Raw genomic sequence first — 20,105 nt, 5'->3', positions numbered from 1 at the left:
TTGATGGGGTGAGATGAAGAGGGGTGGGAGGAGGCTGTGTTGATGGGGTGAGATGAAGAGGGGTGGAGGAGGCTGGTGTTGATGGGGTGAGATGAAGAGGGGCGGGAGGAGGCTGGTGTTGATGGGGGGAGATGAGGAGGGGCGGGAGGAGGCTGGTGTTGATGGGGTGAGATGAAGAGGGGTGGGAGGAGGCTGGTGTTGATGGGGTGAGATGACGAGGGGCGGGAGGAGGCTGGTGTTGATGGGTGAGATGAGGAGGGGTGGGAGGAGGCTGGTGTTGATGGGGGGAGATGAAGAGGGGTGGGAGGAGGCTGGTGTTGATGGGGTGAGATGACGAGGGCGGGAGGAGGCTGGTGTTGATGGGGGTGAGATGAGGAGGGGTGGGAGGAGGCTGGTGTTGATGGGGTGAGATGAGGAGGGGTGGGAGGAGGCTGGTGTTGGGGTGAGATGAGAGGGGCGGGAGGTGGCTGGTGTTGATGGGGTGAGATGACGAGGGGCGGGAGGAGGCTGGTGTTGATGGGGTGAGATGAGGAGGGGTGGGAGGAGGCTGGTGTTGATGGGGTGAGATGAAGAGGGGCGGGAGGTGGCTGGTGTTGATGGGGTGAGATGAAGAGGGGTGGAGGAGGCTGCTGTTGATGGGGTGAGATGAAGAGGGGTGGGAGGAGGCTGGTGTTGATGGGGTGAGATGAACAGGGGCGGGAGGAGGCTGGTGTTGATGGGGGAGATGAAGAGGGGTGGGAGGAGGCTGGTGTTGTCGGGGTGAGATGAAGAGGGGTGGGAGGAGGCTGGTGTTGATGGGGTGAGATGAAGAGGGGTGGGAGGAGGCTGGTGTTGATGGGGTGAGATGAGGAGAGGCGGGAGGAGGCTGGTGTTGATGGGGGGAGATGAGGAGGGGTGGGAGGAGGCTGGTGTTGATGGGGTGAGATGAGGAGGGGTGGGAGGAGGCTGGTGTTGATGGGGTGAGATGAAGAGGGGCGGGAGGAGGCTGGTGTTGATGGGGTGAGATGAAGAGGGCGGGAGGTGGCTGGTGTTGATGGGGTGAGATGACGAGGGGCGGGAGGAGGCTGGTGTTGATGGGGTGAGATGAAGAGGGGCGGGAGGTGGCCTGGTGTTGATGGGGTGAGATGAAGAGGGGTGGGAGGAGGCTGGTGTTGATGGGGTGAGATGAGGAGGGGTGGGAGGAGGCTGGTGTTGATGGGGTGAGATGAAGAGGGGTGGGAGGTGGCTGGTGTTGATGGGGTGAGATGAAGAGGGGCGGGAGGAGGCTGGTGTTGATGGGTGAGATGAGGAGGGGTGGGAGGAGGGTGGTGTTGATGGGGTGAGATGAAGAGGGGTGGGAGGTGGCTGGTGTTGATGGGGTGAGATGAAGAGGGGTGGGAGGAGGCTGGTGTTGATGGGGTGAGATGAAGAGGGGCGGGAGGAGGCTGGTGTTGATGGGGGAGATGAGGAGGGGCGGGAGGAGGCTGGTGTTGATGGGGTGAGATGAAGAGGGGTGGGAGGAGGCTGGTGTTGATGGGGTGAGATGACGAGGGGCGGGAGGAGGCTGGTGTTGATGGGGTGAGATGAGGAGGGGTGGGAGGAGGCTGGTGTTGATGGGGGGAGATGAAGAGGGGTGGGAGGAGGCTGGTGTTGATGGGGTGAGATGACGAGGGGCGGGAGGAGGCTGGTGTTGATGGGGTGAGATGAGGAGGGGTGGGAGGAGGCTGGTGTTGATGGGGTGAGATGAGGAGGGGTGGGAGGAGGCTGGTGTTGATGGGGTGAGATGAAGAGGGGCGGGAGGTGGCTGGTGTTGATGGGGTGAGATGACGAGGGGCGGGAGGAGGCTGGTGTTGGGGTGAGATGAGGAGGGGTGGGAGGAGGCTGGTGTTGATGGGGTGAGATGAAGAGGGGCGGGAGGTGGCTGGTGTTGATGGGGTGAGATGAAGAGGGGTGGGAGGAGGCTGGTGTTGATGGGGTGAGATGAAGAGGGGTGGGAGGAGGCTGGTGTTGATGGGGTGAGATGAAGAGGGGCGGGAGGAGGCTGGTGTTGATGGGGGGAGATGAAGAGGGGTGGGAGGAGGCTGGTGTTGACGGGGTGAGATGAAGAGGGGTGGGAGGAGGCTGGTGTTGATGGGGTGAGATGAAGAGGGGTGGGAGGAGGCTGGTGTTGATGGGGTGAGATGAGGAGAGGCGGGAGGAGGCTGGTGTTGATGGGGGGAGATGAGGAGGGGTGGGAGGAGGCTGGTGTTGATGGGGTGAGATGAGGAGGGGTGGGAGGAGGCTGGTGTTGATGGGGTGAGATGAAGAGGGGCGGGAGGAGGCTGGTGTTGATGGGGTGAGATGAAGAGGGGCGGGAGGTGGCTGGTGTTGATGGGGTGAGATGACGAGGGGCGGGAGGAGGCTGGTGTTGATGGGGTGAGATGAAGAGGGGCGGGAGGTGGCTGGTGTTGATGGGGTGAGATGAAGAGGGGTGGGAGGAGGCTGGTGTTGATGGGGTGAGATGAGGAGGGGTGGGAGGAGGCTGGTGTTGATGGGGTGAGATGAAGAGGGGTGGGAGGTGGCTGGTGTTGATGGGGTGAGATGAAGAGGGGTGGGAGGAGGCTGGTGTTGATGGGGTGAGATGAGGAGGGGTGGTAGGAGGGTGGTGTTGATGGGGTGAGATGAAGAGGGGTGGGAGGTGGCTGGTGTTGATGGGGTGAGATGAAGAGGGGTGGGAGGAGGCTGGTGTTGATGGGGTGAGATGAAGAGGGGTGGGAGGTGGCTGGTGTTGATGGGGTGAGATGAAGAGGGGTGGGAGGAGGCTGGTGTTGATGGGGTGAGATGAAGAGGGGTGGGAGGTGGCTGGTGTGGAGCATAAACACCGGCACGGAGCAGTTGGGCCGAATGGCCTGTTTCTGGGCTGTACACTTGACGTAACTATGGAAACAGTCTCTTTTTTTTCCCCATTTCCCAATACCTTTGTAGCAAAGAAGCAAGAAGTGTTCAAAGAGAATGAAGTAAACCGAATCTTCCTTTTCATCCCCCTGATTTTTTTTTTTCCGGGTGCTGCGTGAAGCAGATTTTAATCTTTGAATTGCTGGAGGCTCCAAGGCAGCATTGGCAACAGGAGGTTCACCTGCAGATTCAGCATTAGAGCCTGGGACAAGGGTTACAGGAACTTCCTGCTAGAATCAGGGCAAGATCGAGAAATCTTGACACTCTCCAGCGCCTTTCGCCATCTCAGGACGTCCCAAAGCGCTTCACAGCCAATGAAGTACTTTTTTTGAAGTGTAGTCACTGTTGTAATGTGGGAAACGCAGCAGCCAATTTGCGCACAGCAAGTTCCCACAAACAGCAATGTGATAATGACCAGATCATCTGTTTTTAGTGATGTTGGTTGAGGGATAAATATTGGCCCCAGGACACCAGGGAGAACTCCCCCTGCTCTTCTTCCAATAGTGGCTGTGGGATCTTTTACATCCACCTGAGAGGGCAGACGGGGCCTCGGTTTAACGTCTCATCCAAAAGATGGCACCTCCGACAGTGCGGCGCTCCCTCAGCGCTGCCCCTCCGACAGCGCGGCGCTCCCTCAGCGCTGCCCCTCCGACAGCGCGGCGCTCCCTCAGCGCTGCCCCTCCGACAGCGCGGCGCTCCCTCAGCGCTGCCCCTCCGACAGCGCGGCGCTCCCTCAGCGCTGACCCTCCGACAGCGCGGCGCTCCCTCAGCGCTGCCCCTCCGACAGCGCGGCGCTCCCTCAGCGCTGCCCCTCCGACAGCGCGGCGCTCCCTCAGCGCTGCCCCTCCGACAGCGCGGCGCTCCCTCAGCGCTGCCCCTCCGACAGCGCGGCGCTCCCTCAGCGCTGCCCCTCCGACAGCGCGGCGCTCCCTCAGCGCTGCCCCTCCGACAGCGCGGCGCTCCCTCAGCGCTGCCCCTCCGACAGCGCGGCGCTCCCTCAGCGCTGCCCCTCCGACAGCGCGGCGCTCCCTCAGCGCTGCCCCTCCGACAGCGCGGCGCTCCCTCAGCGCTGCCCCTCCGACAGCGCGGCGCTCCCTCAGCGCTGCCCCTCCGACAGCGCGGCGCTCCCTCAGCGCTGCCCCTCCGACAGCGCGGCGCTCCCTCAGCGCTGCCCCTCCGACAGCGCGGCGCTCCCTCAGCGCTGCCCCTCCGACAGCGCGGCGCTCCCTCAGTACTGGATTATGGGCTGAAGTCTCTGGAGAGGGACTCGAACCCACGACCTTCTGACTCCGAGGCAAGAGCAACCGAGTGCTACCCACTGAGGTGCCTGATCTTCCCAACTGCCCAGAGTGGGTTAACCGAGATAGGGAACTCGCCGCAGGAGAGTGCTGCCTGAAGCCACTTGATTTCCCCTCTGTTGGTCTACGTGTTGGACTCCTGTGTAGGAGGCACTGTTTAAAAGTGGGGTTAGTATGTAAGTTGTGGTTGTTCACTCTTGGATGTCGCACGTGTTGAGGGGATCTGTACTTTCTTTGCAGTTGGCGATTCACCTTTTACCTTCTTGCTTTCACTGCTGGCATGGCTGTTATAGTGGATGTAAGTACATACCTGACCCTTATTCTACTGTTCGTGTTGGGGGTTTACTGCGCACACAGGAGGGTGGGGCTCCCCCTCCGCCTTGCAGCCGAGGTCAAGACCCCTTGGTAAAGGATGCCGCCAAGATTGGGAGGAAATGAGAGCGAGGGCGAGGCTGACATAGCAACAGGAGGAGGCCATTCAGCCCCTCGAGCCTGTTGGGAACATAGGAACAGGAGGAGGCCATTCAGCCCCTCGAGCCTGTTGGGAACATAGGAACAGGAGGAGGCCATTCAGCCACTCGAGCCTGTTGGGAACATAGGAACAGGAGGAGGCCATTCAGCCCCTCGAGCCTGTTGGGAACATAGGAACAGGAGGAGGCCATTCAGCCACTCGAGCCTGTTGGGAACATAGGAACAGGAGGAGGCCATTCAGCCCCTTAAACTTGTTAGGAAGATTGGAACAGGAGGAGGCCATTCAACCCCTCGAGCCTGTTCTGTCATTCAATTAGATCACGGCTGTTCTGTATCTTAACTCCATCTCCCCGCCTTGGTTCCGTATCCCTTAATCCCCTTACCCAGCAAAAACCTATCAATCTCTGTTTTGAAAGCTCCAATTGACCCCCGGCCTCAACAGCTTTTTGGGGGGAGAGAGTTCCAGATTTCCACCACCCTTTGTGTGAAGAAGTGCTTCCTGACATCACCCGTGAACGGCCTGGCTCTAATTTTAAGGTGACGCCCCCTTGTTCTGGACTCCCCTGCCAAGTTTGGGTGGGGGGTGAGGGGCGGGGAAGTCTGTAGATTGTAGAAAGAAGAGAGGGACAACCTCGGTTTTAAAGTTCAAGGTTCAACACGTCCACAATGAGGAACTATCGAGCTGAATGGGATGTAACGAGTGCAGTTGATGATTAGCAAACTATATGACTACTTTGGCTTTTTGATTACTTTGGTCTCTTTACCTAAGGAAGGATAGACTTGCCTTGGAGGCAGTGCAGCGAAGGTTCACTAGATTGATTCCTGGGATGAGAGGGTTGTCCTATGAGGAGAGATTGTGTAGATTGGGCCGATACTCTCTGGAGTTTAGAAGAATGAGAGGTGATCTCATTGAAACAGATAAGATTCTGAGGGGGATTGACAGGGTAGATGCTGAGAGGCTGTTTCCCCCCTGGCTGGAGAGTCTAGAACCAGGGGTCACAGTCTCAGGATAAGGGGTCGGCCATTTAAGGACTGAGATGAGGAGGAATTTCTTCACTGAGGGCGGTGAATCTTTGGAATTCTCTGCCCCAGAGGGCTGTGGAGGCTCAGTCATTGAGTATATTCAAGGCTGAGATCGATAGATTTTTGGACTTGAGAATCATGGGATCGGGCGGGAGAGTGGAGTTGAGGCAGAAGATCAGCCGTGATCTCATTGAATGGCGGAGCAGGCTCGAGGGGCCGAATGGACATAGAAACATAGAAGATAGGAGCAGGAGTCGGCCATTCAGCCCCTCGAGCCTGCTCCGCCATTCAATGAGATCATGACTGATCATCCAAATTCAGTACCCTGTCCCTGTCTTCTCCCCATATCCCTTGATCCCTTTAGCCTCAAGAAATATCAACTCCTTCTTGAATATATTGAATGAATTGGCCTCTACTGCCTTGTGTGGTAGAGAATTCCACAGGTTCACCACTCTCTGGGTGAAGAAATTACTCATCTCTGTCCTAAATGGCTTACCCCTTATCCTTAGGCTGTGACCCCTGGTTCTGGACTGCTCCTGCTCCTAGTTTTGATGTTTCTTTGGTGGCAGAGGATTCAAATGCCAATCGTTACGAGTCAGGATGCAAGGAGGAAAATCGGCTGCGGCAGAGCAGGTTAAGAGGAGATCTGATCGAGGGGTTCAGAATCCTGAAGGCATTTGAGGAGGCAAATTGTGGGGGGGGGGGGGGAGGGGCCAGCTATTTCCATTGGTTGGCTGGGTCAGTAACTAGAGGGAATAAGTTGGAGATGCATCAGCAAAAAAAAAAAACGAAGGTGGGGGATGTCCGGAGAGGGCTTTCTGGATATGGAATCGCCAGACTAGAAACCACGGGACGAGCAACGACGACCTGCATTTATGTAGCGCCTTTTTTAAGGTAGTGAAACGCCTCCCCCCCCCCCCCCCCCCTCCCAAAAGGAAGAGTACGTGGGGCAGGATCGCGGGCGGAAGAGGGCTGTAATTGGGGATGGGTGGGAAGGAGGGAGGGACCATGGGGGGGGGGGGTGGTGGTGGGGGAGAGGAGTGCAGGAAGAGCAAAGGTCGTGAGGCCAAGAGGTGGCTGTCCCGGGACGTTAATGATGTCCAGCTGGGCAATCCGCCTGCATGTGCAGTAACTGTTGTATCGTCGGTGGTTTTTACCCTTCTGCCTTAGAACGACCAGTAACCGTGGTGTCGGCGCACAATCGGATCATTTAACGCCCCGTTTGTGTTCTCTCTCTCTCTGATTCACCAGGCTGATACCTGGGATGGAGGGAATAACGTATGAGGAGAGATTGGGTCAATTGGGCTTATACTCGCTGGAGTTTAGAAGAATGAGAGGGGATCTCATTGAAACTTTTAAAATTATAAGAACAAACATAAGAACATAAGAAATAGGAGCAGGAGTAGGCCAATCGGCCCCTCGAGCCTGCTCTGCCATTTAATAAGATCATGGCTGATCTGATCCTAACAGCCAATCTACTATCACAGAACCATCTCCTGAATCTAACAGAATTAGACACACGAAATAGGAGCAGGATCAGGCTACACGGCCCCTGGGCCCGCTCCACTACCCACAGGGCTAGACAGGCCTAATTCTAACAGGACTAGACAGACTAGATGCAGGAACGATGTTCCCGATGGTCAGGGAGTCCAGAACCAGGGGTCACAGTCTAAGGATAAGGGGTAAGCCTTTTAGGACTGAGATGAGGAGGAATTTCTTCACCCAGAGAGTGGTGAACCTGTGGAATTCTCTACCACAGAAGGCAGTAGAGGTCAATTCATTAAATATATTCAAGAAGGAGTTAGATATATTTCTTAAGGCTAAAGGGATCAAGGGATATGGGGAGAAGGCAGGGACAGGGTACTGAGTTTGGATGATCAGCCATGATCTCATTAAATGGCGGAGCAGGCTCGAGGGGCCGAATGGCCTACTCCTGCTCCTATCTTCTATGTTTCTCTGCAAATATCCTCCGCTTTCCCTGTTCTCTCTCGGAAAGCCCATGATGGGGCCACAATTCCACAGGCGCCCCCCCTCCTCCCACCTTCACCTTCCATGACTTGTGCGCGCGACATTCGCCAGTCAGCAGGCTGCTCGGCCATAGGGGGAGGGGGTGCCACAACGGCCGATCCTGCTGCCTGCCTGGTTTCAGAAGTAACCCCCCCCCCCCACCAACCCGATAGCGGCAGAGTGGCACCGTTTTCTGAAACCCTGCTGCGAGTGGCCTTTCTGTGTCCATCCCACCAGCTCCCGAACACTTGATTATTGGCACCTATTGAGGTGCTGTTACCCTTGGCCCAGCCAACAACAGCTGACTCTGCACAGACCTGGAGTTGATCCTAGAACCTGTCCTGGTTGGTGTGTGGCTCGGGACACTATCCCCACCCTTCCCCCCCTCGGAAACTGATGTACACTGTCCCCATCAAACACTCCCAGGGCAGGGACAGCACGGGTTAGATACAGAGTAAAGCTCCCTCTACACTGTCCCCATCAAACACTCCCAGGGCAGGTACAGTATGGGTTAGATACAGAGTAAAGCTCCCTCTACACTGTCCCATCAAACACTCCCAGGGCAGGGACAGCACGGGTTAGATACAGAGTAAAGCTCCCTCTACACTGTCCCATCAAACACTCCCAGGGCAGGTACAGCACGGGTTAGATACAGAGTAAAGCTCCCTCTACACTGTCCCAATAACATGCCTCGATCTCAAACTCAGAAGAACTCCCCCCACCCCCAATGCCCATACAGAATATTTCCATTACCCCAAACAGCCTTTGGTGTGAGATGGCCGGTGTCGTGTTAGCGGTCAACCAGGACACTGCAGACTCGCACAGACCGAGTCAACGGGGGAAGGGAACATAAGGAAGAACTTTTAGCCCCCTTGATTCGGGGCTGGATTAACGGGTATAGTAATGGATATAGACGGGTTGGTCAGATGGGCGTAACAGTGGCAAATGGAATTTAACCCTGAAAAGTGTGAGGTGATGCATTTTGGGAGGACTAACCAGGCAAGGGAATACACAATGAATGGTCGGACCCTAGGAAGGACAGAGGATCAGGGGGACCTTGGTGTGCATGTACATAGATCCCTGAAGGCAGCAGGACAGGTAGATAAGGTGGTTAAAAAGGCATATGGGATACATGCCTTCATTAGCCGAGGCATAGAATATAAGAGCAGGGAGGTTATGATGGAGCTGTACAAAACGCTGGTTAGGCCACAGCTGGAATACTGTGTGCAGTTCTGGTCGCCACACTATAGGAAGGATGTGATTGCATTGGAGAGGGTGCAGAGGAGATTCACCGGGATGTTACCTGGGCTGGAGCGCTTCAGCTATGAAGAGAGACTGGACAGGCTGGGGTTGTTTTCCTTCGAGCAGAGAAGGCTGAGGGGGGACCTGATTGAGGTGTACAAAATTATGAGGGGCATAGATAGGGTAGATAGAAAGGAACTTTTCCCCTTTGTAGAGGGGTCAATAACAGGGGGCATAGTTTCAGGGTAAGGGGCAGGAGGTTTAGAGGGGATTTAAGGAAAAACTTTTTCACCCAGAGGGTGGTTGGAATCTGGAACTCACTGCCTGAAAGGGTGGTAGAGGCAGGAACCCTCAACATTCAAGAAGCATTTAGATGAGCACTTGAAACGCCATAGCATACAAGGCTACGGACCCAAGTGCTGGAAAATGGGATTAGAATAGACGGGGCTTGATGGCCGGCGTGGACACGATGGGCCGAAGGGCCTCTTTCTGTGCTGTATAACTCTATGACTCTAACCCACTGCACCACCCAGTCCCCAGTATTGGCGTTTGGATCTGTAAAGACAGTCTGTTAAGTAGATTACCTGCTCAAGTACGCAGATGCCTCATAGCATACCGGTTACTGATGGTTCTAAAGCAAACTGAGGGGCCTCCGGATGGGTATGCCTAATTTGGGATGAAGTGTTTAGATTAAATATTTTCTTCCTCCCCCCTGGCCCAGCTTGACGTTGCGGCTGGTTCCACATATACTGACTGCACCCTTCCGCCCCTCCTGTACTTCAAACTCTTGAGGCCAGACTCGAGAGCCTTGCAGCGGGGCCTATTCGTGCCCCAGGTCTTGGTGTCCGCCTCGCTCATAGAAACATAGATGATAGGAGCAGGAGTCGGCCATTCAGCCCCTCGAGCCTGCTCCGCCATTCAATGAGATCATGGCTGATCATCCAAATTCAGTACCCTGTCCCTGCCTTCTCCCCATATTCCTTGATCCCTTTAGCCTTGAGAAATATATCCAACTCCTTCTTGAATATATTTAATGAATTGGCCTCTGCTGCCTTCTGTGGTAGAGAATTCCACAGGTTCACCACTCTCTGGGTGAAGAAATTCCTCCTCATCTCTGTTCTAACTGGCTTACCCCTTATCCTTAGACTGTGACCCCTGGTTCTGGACTCCCCCGGCCATCGGGAACATCCTTCCTGCATCTAGTCTGTCCAGTCCTGTTAGAATTTTATAAGTTTCAATGAGATCCCCTCTCATTCTTCTAAACTCCAGCGAATATAAGCCTAATCGACCCAATCTCTCCTCATACGTCATTCCTGTCATCCCAGGTATCAGCCTGGTGAATCTTCGCTGAATTCGCTCTCCAGTGGCTGGGCCGCGATCGGGAGCGGGTAGGCCCTGGCTGATTTTTTTTTCACCTCCCTAACCCCCCCCCCCCCCCACCCCACCCTCCCAAACCCTGTGGGGTTTGCTCCTACCCAGTGTTTGGGAACAGCGAACTCTGCACAGGTGAGGGATCCAGCCCTGGGGCCTACCTGTTCTGTGTGGCTCAGTGGCCCAGACTAGGCCTTGCCTTTACCCACTGGTTGGGGGGGGGGGGGGGGGGAGCTTAGGATATTCTGTCGGCGAGTGACGAGGTTTCGAAACCACCTTTTATAGTCCATTAACATTTGTATTGGACTTTTATCAGGAAATAAGTCTGTACCGTAAGGGGCACTGTGCCACCCAAGGTAGGGGTCGGGGGAGACAATATGGAGTGCAATAAGTCCCGATGGTTGACTTTTGTTTGCAGGCCCAAAAGACCGATCGGGAGGGGCGGCCCAGGACGAGGCCTTTGTACAGCCCGTGACCATTTTAACAGATTGCCTGTCTCAATGAGGACACGGTGTACTAGTCGTGCCTGAAAGCTGAAAGCCAGCCAAGTTGCCTCTATTGTCTGCTAACTGGGCCAAGATTGAGCTCCACGGCCACAGCGGCCCCCTGTTTTGCACACGGTGCGAGCTCCGCGACACCAGGGATTCATGGCACGAGTTTCTTGAAGGCCCCGGTTACCGGGGCAACGGGGCCTAGTACACGCCCTGCGACCCAAGCCGACCATTTCTTCCCCTCCCCTCCTACTCCCCTGGTGTCTCCAAACTCTTCCTTTTAATGCAAATTGCTGTTTCTCTATGTTCTAGAAACCCTGGTTTTATGACTTGCGAGAAACTTGGAAAGGATTCCCGATACAGGTTGGTAGTACTTCCACTGCCGGATTTATACTTGAATTGTTTCCCAATCAGCCACGGACTGAAACGTGTTTGTTTTACTTTAATCTGCGTGTTTTTTTTTCTTCTTTCTATTTCTTCTGTCGCATTTTAATAATTCTGAGATTGTTCTCCTTAGAGCAGAGAAGGTTAAGAGGAGATTTAATCGAGGTGTTCAAAATCACGAGGGGTTTTGATCGAGTAAATAAAGAGAAACTGTTTCCAGTGGGCAGGAGGGTCGGTAACCAGAGGACACAGATTGAAGATAATCGGCAAAAGAACCAGAGGGGGAGATGAGGAGAATGTTTTTTACGCAGCGAGTTGTTGTGATCTGGAACGCGCTGCCTGAAAGGGCGGTGGAAGCAGATTCAATAGTGACTTTCAAAAGGGAATTGGATAAATACTTGAAAGGGAAACATTTGCAGGTCTGTCTGGAAAGAGCAGGGGGGAGTGGGACTAATTGGAGAGCTCCTTCAAAGAGCTGGCACAGGCACGATGGGCCGAATGGCCTCCTTCTGTGCTGTATCATTTTATAATTCTAAAGAAATTAAGAACACTCATTCCTCCAGCGCCTTTCACCACCTTGGGACGTCCCAAAGCGCTTTACAGCCAATGAAGTACTTTTTGAAGTGTGGTCACTGTTGTAATGTAGGAAACGCGGCAGCCAATTTGCGCACAGCAAGCTCCCACAAACAGCAATGTGATAATGACCAGATCATCTGTTTTTAGTGATGTTGGTTGAGGGATAAATATTGGCTCCAGGACACCGGGGAGAACTCCCCCCTGCTCTTCTTCCAATAGTGGCCGTGGGATCTTTTACATCCACCTGAGAGGGCAGACGGGGCCTCGGTTTAACGTCTCATCTGAAAGACGGCCCCTCCGACAGTGCGGCGCTCCCTCAGCACCGCCCCTCCGACAGTGCGGCGCTCCCTCAGCACCGCCCCTCCGACAGTGCGGCGCTCCCTCAGCACCGCCCCTCCGACAGTGCGGCGCTCCCTCAGCACCGCCCCTCTGCACTGTCGGAGTGGCAGTACTGAGGGGGTGCTGTCTTTCGGATGAGACGTTAAACCGAGGTCCCGTCTGCCTTGTAAAAGATCCCACAGCCACTATTGGAAGCAGAGCAGGGGGGGAGTTCTCCCTGGTGTCCTGGGGCCAATATTTATCCCTCAATCAACTAAAAAAAAACAGTTTATCTGGTCATTTATCACACTGCTGTTTGTGGGAGCTTGCTGTGCGCAAATTGGCTGCCGCGTTTCCTACATTACAACAGTGACCACACTTCCAAAAGTATTTCATTGGCTGTAAAGCGCTTTGGGACGTCCTGAGGTGGTGAAAGGCGCTGGAGAAATGCAGTGTGACCCAGTGAAGCTCCTTGCGTCTGTTGAATCTCTGTGTTTTCCCCCTGTGCAGACTATGTTACCGTCCCAGTATTGGTACTACATGATCGAATTGGGTTTCTACTGGTCCCTGCTCTTCAGTGTTGCTTCTGATGTCAAAAGAAAGGTAAAGGAACTGAACCTCGCTCTTAAAGGGGAAGTGATTTTTTTTTCGGGTGGCTGAAATACCTCCCCTTTTATTGTCTCCTCCTGTACTGAAGGGGGACTGACCTTTTTGGTCTCTGCCTGTTCTTCAAAGGAACAGGAGGAGGCCGTTCAGCCCCTCGGGCCTGTTCCACCACTGAATCAGATCACGGCTGATCAGCATCGCCACTCCATTTTCTCACCTTAGCTCCGTATCCCTTAATCCCCTTACCCAACAAAAATCTATCAATCTAGTTTTGAAATTTTCCAATTGACCCCCAGCCTCAACAACTTTTTGGGGGGGGGGGGGGGGGGGGGAAGAGTTCCAGATTTCCACCAGCCTTTGTGTGAAGAAGTGCTTCCTGACATCACCCCTGAACGGCCTGGCTCCAATTTTAAGGTGACGCCCCCCCCCTTGTTCTGGACTCCTCCCACCAGAGGAAATAGTTTCCCCCTCTCTCTACCCGATCAACTCCTTTAATCATCTTCAACACCTCGATTAGATCGCCCCTGAATCTTCTAAACTCGAGGGAATTCAAGCCCAGCCTGTGCAACCTGTCCTCGGAATTTAACCCTTTAAGTATCATTCTGGTGAATCTGCGCTGCTCCCCCTCCGAGGACAAGATACCCTTCCTGAGGGGCGGGGCCCAGAACTGAACCCAGTTACTCCAGATGGGGTCTGACCAGAGCTCGGTACAACTGAAGCATCGCTGCCTCTCCCCTTTGTATTCCAGCCCCCTCCAGACAAAGACCGACATTCCATTAGCCTTTTTGATTCCCTTTTTTGTACACTTCTGAAGGCAGACGAATGTCAATAGATTCTTGCCGTTGTGTGGTGGGCATCATGGGCGAGCCTGATCTCCATGTCCTCCACAACCCAACCGTGCACTTTCTAGTGGGGGCGGTAGCAGGTTTGCGTGTGGACATTTCCCCCCTTCCCCAAACTTGTCGAGGCCTACTGAGGCTGAACTCCGACCTCCCCACCCGCGTGGTGCAGGGATCGAGATGGGGCCAAGCTCAAAGGAGGGCGGGGCAAGGATCGAAGTAAAGATTTGGCCAACTTGGCGCCCCATTCCCGCCACCCCCCTCCAACCAGAGGCAAGAATTTAGGCGAGGGGATCTGGGGGGCCCTCTGCAGAGTCCAGGAGTGCTCCTTCAAGCACCCCCCCCCCCCACCCAAAAAAAAATCCCCCGACCATGGAGTCCGCTGCTCCCAGATTAGCATCAGTTCATTTTCACTTCTGTTTCTGATTGCCGTTTTGTTCTGAATCACCCTGGCTTCTGCTACCTGTTTTGAAAGCGGAACCGAACGAGCCCTTAGCAGCAAGAAACCGATCGACTATTCTCGTAATCTCTCTCTTCTTTCTCTCTCCCAAGAAGTCAAGGCTGGTTGGTGGGGGCCGGGGTCATTGTAGGTATGGGTGACTAAAGAGGATGCGGCGGGTGAGAGTGTGGATTGGGTGGGCGAGGGAGGACGGCGGCGGTGTTGCAATCCACGCCAAGCTCTCCCGCACCGCAATTGTTACGCTGGCTCTTGCCGACACTCGCGAGACTTGACGCTCTCTCCTTCCCATTGTAGGACTTCAAGGAGCAGATCATTCACCATGTTGCAACCATCATCCTCATCAGCTTCTCCTGGTGTACCAACTACATTCGGGCCGGGACGCTGGTCATGGCGGTTCACGACGCGTCTGACTACTTTTTAGAGGTAATGCGCGTAGCGGCAACCGCGCCCGTCTCTCGTGGTCCCGCCCTCGCCATATAATTTCTATTTAAAATGGCGGTCCCCGGGAAGGGCAATCTCAAAGCCGGGATGAGCTGATCTGTCGACCGCTCCATTGAGGTGTCGCGTGTATATCTCCATGTATACCATTTGCACAATTGATTTTTAACATCAACCATTTACTGTCCCTGCAGTCGGCCAAGATGTTTAATTACGCCGGGTGGAAAACCACTTGTAACTCTCTCTTCATACTCTTTGCTGTAGCCTTTATAATCACCAGGCTCATCATCTTGCCGTTCTGGTACGTAGCCTATTTTGCAATGATAAATTGTTCCTGCTGATAAATCGGTTTCAACTTCCCTTCCCGGCCAGCCACAGAGATCAGTCCTTGAGGAATTGAACGACAGCATTTAGCTTCTCCGCTGTGGCTCAGTGGGTAGCGCTCTCGCCTCTGAGTTAGAAGGTAGTGGGTTCGAGTCCCCACTAATGCATCAGGAGATGCCCCTTTTATGTTGGGGTCAGGTAGACTGGTGTCATGGAAGGAGCTTTACTCTGTATCTAACCCGTGCTGTACCTGCCCTGGGAGTGTTTGATGGGACAGTGTAGAGGGAGCTTTACTCTGTATCTAACCCGTGCTGTACCTGCCCTGGGAGTGTTTGATGGGGCAGTGTAGAGGGAGCTTTACTCTGTATCTAACCCGTGCTGTACCTGCCCTGGGATTGTTTGATGGGACAGTGTAGAGGGAGCTTTACTCTGTATCTAACCCGTGCTGTACCTGCCCTGGGAGTGTTTGATGGGACAGTGTAGAGGGAGCTTTACTCTATCTAACCCGTGCTGTACCTGCCCTGGGAGTGTTTGATGGGACAGTGTAGAGGGAGCTTTACTCTGTATCTAACCCGTGCTGTACCTGCCCTGGGAGTGTTTGATGGGGACAGTGTAGAGGGAGCTTTACTCTGTATCTAACCCGTGCTGTACCTGCCCTGGGAGTGTTTGATGGGACAGTGTAGAGGGAGCTTTACTCTGTATCTAACCCGTGCTGTACCTGCCCTGGGAGTGTTTGATGGGACAGTGTAGAGGGAGCTTTACTCCTGTATCTAACCCCGTGCTGTACCTGCCCTGGGAGTGTTTGATGGGACAGTGTAGAGGGAGCTTTACTCTGTATCTAACCCGTGCTGCACCTGCCCTGGGAGTGTTTGATGGGACAGTGTAGAGGCAGCTTTACTCTGTATCTAACCCGTGCTGCACCTGCCCTGGGAGTGTTTGATGGGACAGTGTAGAGGGAGCTTTACTCTGTATCTAACCCGTGCTGCACCTGCCCTGGGAGTGTTTGATGGGACAGTGTAGAGGCAGCTTTACTCTGTATCTAACCCGTGCTGCACCTGCCCTGGGAGTGTTTGATGGGACAGTGTAGAGGGAGCTTTACTCTGTATCTAACCCGTGCTGTACCTGCCCTGGGAGTGTTTGATGGGGACAGAGGCTGGAGCGGTATTGCTGAACTGTCTTGTCTTCCGCAGGATCATTCATTGCACAGTGATCTACCCCTTAGAGCTGTACCCTGCCTTCTTTGGCTATTATTTCTTCAATGCAATACTGGTGGTTTTACAGCTACTGCATATCTTCTGGGCAGCTCTCATCTTACGAATGGCGCTGAAGTTCATGACTGGAAATGTAAGTAGTGGGGTTCCCCACCCCTGGTGTACCACCTGCAGGAACGTTTGGTCATTGTAATAGGGAGGATATTATTGCACCTGGACCGGGTTAATGTGATGCCGGATATTGAGAATTGAAGCTCCAAAGAAACATTAAGGAAGTTGGATTTGTTTATCCTTGGGAAAACAGGAAATTGAGTATGACCTCATTGAGTATGAACAACTTCTTGCATTTATATGGCGCCATTAACATCTTAACGTCCCAGGGCGCTTCACAGGAATGTAATCTGAGCCACATGAGATATTAGGACAGGCGACCAAAAGCTGGGTCAGTGAGGGAGGTTTTAAGGAGCGTCTTAAAGGAGGAGAGAGAGGCGGAGAGGTTTAGGGGGGGAATTCCAGAGCTCGGGGCCCAGGCGGCTGAAGGCACGGCCGCCAATGGTGGAGCGATGGGAATCGGGGGATGCGCGAGAGGCCAGAATTGGAGGAGCGCAGAGATCTCGGGGGGCTGTAAGGCTGGAGGAGGTCACAGAGATAGGGAGGGATTTGAGAATTTAAAAAAATTGAGGCGTTGCCGGACCGGGAGCCAATGTAGGTCAGCGAGCACGGGGTGGGGGGGGTGACGGGTGATCGGGGCTCGGTGCAAGTTAGGACGCGGGGCGACCGAGGTTTGGATGAGCTGAAGATTACGGAGGGTGGAAGGCGGGAAGGCCGACCAGGAGAGCGTTGGAACAAAGGCACGCAAGTGATGAGAGGTTCAAATCCATGGGGGCATGAGGTACAAAACAAGGAAATTAGGAATGAGAAGTGCGACAGAACCTGTTTGTCCAGAACCTAACTGGAGGAGTAAATTGAGGGTCGGCCCTGAAACCGATGGTGTCAAAGAGGCATTTTGGATACGTTTCTAGGCAGAAGTGATTGGGGGAGATGTGGGTAGATCTATAAGAAATCCATGGGCCATCAGCATGGAGCCGAATATTTGAGATCGAAAGCTCCTCCGACACCCTCTCAAAAAGCTGTGCCATTATTGTGTCGTTGGGAGGTGAGCGACTGCAGTTTTGAGATCCTGGGAAAGAATGGGTTAGAAAGAAGAAAGACTTGGGTTTCTAAAGCGCCCATTCACCCCGGGACGGCCCTAAGCGCTTTTTAAGCCAATGAAGTACTTTTTCCAAGTGTGGTCACTGTTGTAATGTGGGAAATGCGGCAGCCAGTTTGCGCACAGCAAGCTCCCACAAACAGCAATGTGATAAATGAGCGAATCATGTGTCTTTTTTAGTGATGTTGGTTGAGGGATAAATATTGGCTCCAGGACACCCGGGAGAACTCCCCCCCCCCCCCCCTGCTCCTCTTCCAATAGTGGCCGTGGGATCTTTTACGTCCACCTGAGAGGGCAGACGGGGCCTCAGTTTAACGTCAAATCCAAAAGACGGCCCCTCCGACAGCGCAGCGCTCCCTCAGCGCCGCCCCTCCGACAGCGCGGCGCTCCCTCAGCGCCGCCCCTCCGACAGCGCGGCCTGGAATTATGGTGGTCAAGTCTCGTGGAGCGGGACTCGAACCCACAACCTTCTGACGCGGAGGCGTGAAAATGTCGGGAGGAAGAGGTACAAGAGGGGGAGTTGATGATTTGGAGAAGTGCAACCGATTGTCGATCGTAATTCAGCCTCTTCTTCCCGCGACACAGATTGTGGAAGACGAACGGAGCGACAGAGACGAGACGGACAATTCCAACGAGGAGGACGACCCCGTCAAGAATGGCCCCGTCTCCAACGGACATCCCGTTCTGAATAACAACCACGGAAAGACCGATTAGTGCTTTACACTCCTCGGGGAGGGTCATCAGGTGCCTTGGCCAACCCTTCCTCTCCCTCCCTCCCTTCCCCGCACCCCCTTTACAGAAAACACCCTGTCCTACCGCACAGCAGAAGTAGCCAACAGCTAGAGGTGTTTCTTTTTGTGTCTTATTCCTTTTTTAAAAAGGGGGGGGATATCATCACTGCTTTAACAAAGAAACAGGAGGGAAACTGGCAGAGCCAAGTGCCATTTTTTTCCCCCCCGCCCCACCCCTCCCCTCCCCCTCTCGTTTTCCCATCAAGTTGGCACACACAATGTGTCTGTCGGCCTGGGTGTCGGGGAGGGGGTACTCCCGGAAGCTTTGAGTAGCAGGTCCGACGTACCTTTTCAAATCAGTTTTTTTTTTGTTTTTTTTTTCCCCCATCAGTCCCCTGCCATCGGCCAGGAAAGGACCGGTCTCCCTTGCTGCCCCGGAAGAATCCCCGGTGGGATCGCACCGTGTAACCCGCGACTTGCTTTTCAATTTAAGCTTCGCTTCGAGCGAGTTCCTGCAAACCACCCTCCCCTTTCCCTTACCCACCCCCCCAAAAAATTCCACCACGAAAAGTTTTTTTTTTATACATTAATTAAAGAAGGTGGCTCGAAACCACACTAAGAAATGCCGCAAAATATGTAACGATAATTTAATATATTAAAATGTTTCCACCATGCCCATATCCCTCCTCAATTCTGGAGAGTTGTAAAGTTAGAGTTTAAATATATGGGTCATCCGTCTCGGGCGACATTCTTCCCTCCCTCTGCCCCGAAGGTACGACTCTCGCCACCCTCCGTGCCACACTCAGTGGCCCATTCTTCACCTGTCAGTCCATGTTTCAACAGGCTGTTCGACCAAGGGAGGGGGGAAGGAAGGGCATTGCAGCCAATCGCCATCCCCGCACGGGTGCGTTCCAGTGACTAGCGAGGGTTGTGGGGCGGGGGGTGGTCAGCGGGCAGTGACGAGCGCGGGTGGGGGAGTTAACGTGCAGTGACCGGTGTGGTTGAGCGGGTGGTGACTGGGCTTGGTGGGGTGGCGGGTGAGTGTTGACCGGGGCTCGGGTGGTCAGCGGGCCGAACCGTGCCCTCCCTTGGCTCTGACCCGCTGACTCTACGCAAGACGGTGGGGCAATCAAACCTGGCGACCTTCCCGCCACTACTTTGAAGATCGCAGCGGACAACTGCACTTACCAACGGAGCTATCAAGGATAGTGGGGGTGGGGTAGAGCGGCTCCTCCTCACCGTTAACCAAGCAATCTGTTCTCATGTTCCCTTGTAGGGGGAGGGTCGATCAGTGCCTTGAATAGTGAGAAGCAGAACCGAAAGCGAAGTCATTTACGTAGAGCTTCAAATCCGTGGCAAAACATTCCTTTTTTGCTTCTCCTTTCTGACCAGACCCGTTCCCTCCCACCCACCCCTATGGGTTGAAATGGTTTGCGAAAGATCGGGTCACTGAAAGGCTTTGGGGGGCCTGGGATCAGTCCTTACCCCGGGGTCGCAGCGGACAACCTCGAAGCGAGGGATGGGGGGGGAGAAAGAGGGGAGGGAAGAGGGGAGGGAACTTAAGACATCTGTAAATTGAGTTCAGAGGGGGGGGGGGTTTACAATAATGTTACAATTATGAGAAATAGAAGTAAAAAAAATGTTGTAAATATGAGAATTAAATGAGATGCCTACTTCATTTCAAGATTAATTTTTTTGATTAAAAATAAGTTTTAAAAAGACTGAACGTGTGTGTGTGTGCGTGCTGCCTGTATATGTGTGTATTCCTCCGCTTCCCAAAGTAATCTGGTTGGTGGGGAAACACTGTGGGGCCTCTGTGTCAATGCAACAGAACGGGAGCGGGCCCCTCGAGCCTGCTCCGCAGGCCACTGAGATCGTGGCTGATCTTCTGCCTCAACTCCACTTCCCCGGCCGATCCGCATATCCACGCTTTTGTTGGTTCGGATCTGTGGTGGGCAATGTCGACGCCCAGTGTCACCGGGAGGCCTTTGCCCCCTCCTCCCGAGTTCCCTATCTCGGCCAGGTGGGCCCAACCCAACACAGATCGGAGCCCAGAAATCGCTCTGAGACGTCACCAGGTGGAACACTTAACACGTTTGTTTGTTTGTCTATCTCCTCGTTTTAATGTGGGTATTAACCCATTTTAAGATGATTAGGGTTTTATCGCAACAGCAAAAAAAAAAAATTGACTC

The 20,105-nt window shown here is 54.0% G+C and overlaps 1 protein-coding gene across 5 annotated transcripts in view; it reads left to right on the top strand.

Annotated features, from left to right (window-relative positions):
• Positions 1-19,634, top strand: part of LOC147086569 (ceramide synthase 2-like) — a 76,161-nt gene extending 56,527 nt beyond the window's left edge. For 4 of the 5 annotated variants that reach the window (XM_085978699.1, XM_085978698.1, XM_085978701.1 and 1 more), the window contains exons 5-11: positions 4,452-4,509; positions 11,129-11,179; positions 12,605-12,697; positions 14,294-14,422; positions 14,632-14,738; positions 15,952-16,105; positions 17,768-19,634. In XM_085978699.1, the coding sequence (XP_085834825.1) occupies positions 4,452-4,509; positions 11,129-11,179; positions 12,605-12,697; positions 14,294-14,422; positions 14,632-14,738; positions 15,952-16,105; positions 17,768-17,896 (721 nt within the window). In that variant the 3' untranslated portion in view covers positions 17,897-19,634. The remainder of the gene's footprint in view (positions 1-4,451; positions 4,510-11,128; positions 11,180-12,604; positions 12,698-14,293; positions 14,423-14,631; positions 14,739-15,951; positions 16,106-17,767) is intronic. The other variant, XM_085978702.1, reaches the window with a different exon arrangement.
• Positions 19,635-20,105: the final 471 nt, after the last annotated feature.

Source organism: Somniosus microcephalus, unplaced genomic scaffold, assembly GCF_052327205.1.
Source record: "Somniosus microcephalus isolate GS21.2 unplaced genomic scaffold, FLI_Smic_1.0 unresolved_chr7, whole genome shotgun sequence".
In the NCBI taxonomy this organism is placed as follows: Eukaryota; Metazoa; Chordata; class Chondrichthyes; order Squaliformes; family Somniosidae; genus Somniosus; species Somniosus microcephalus.
The sequence above is the reverse complement of the archived record's forward strand: the minus strand, read 5'-3'. Positions and strand labels throughout refer to the sequence as shown.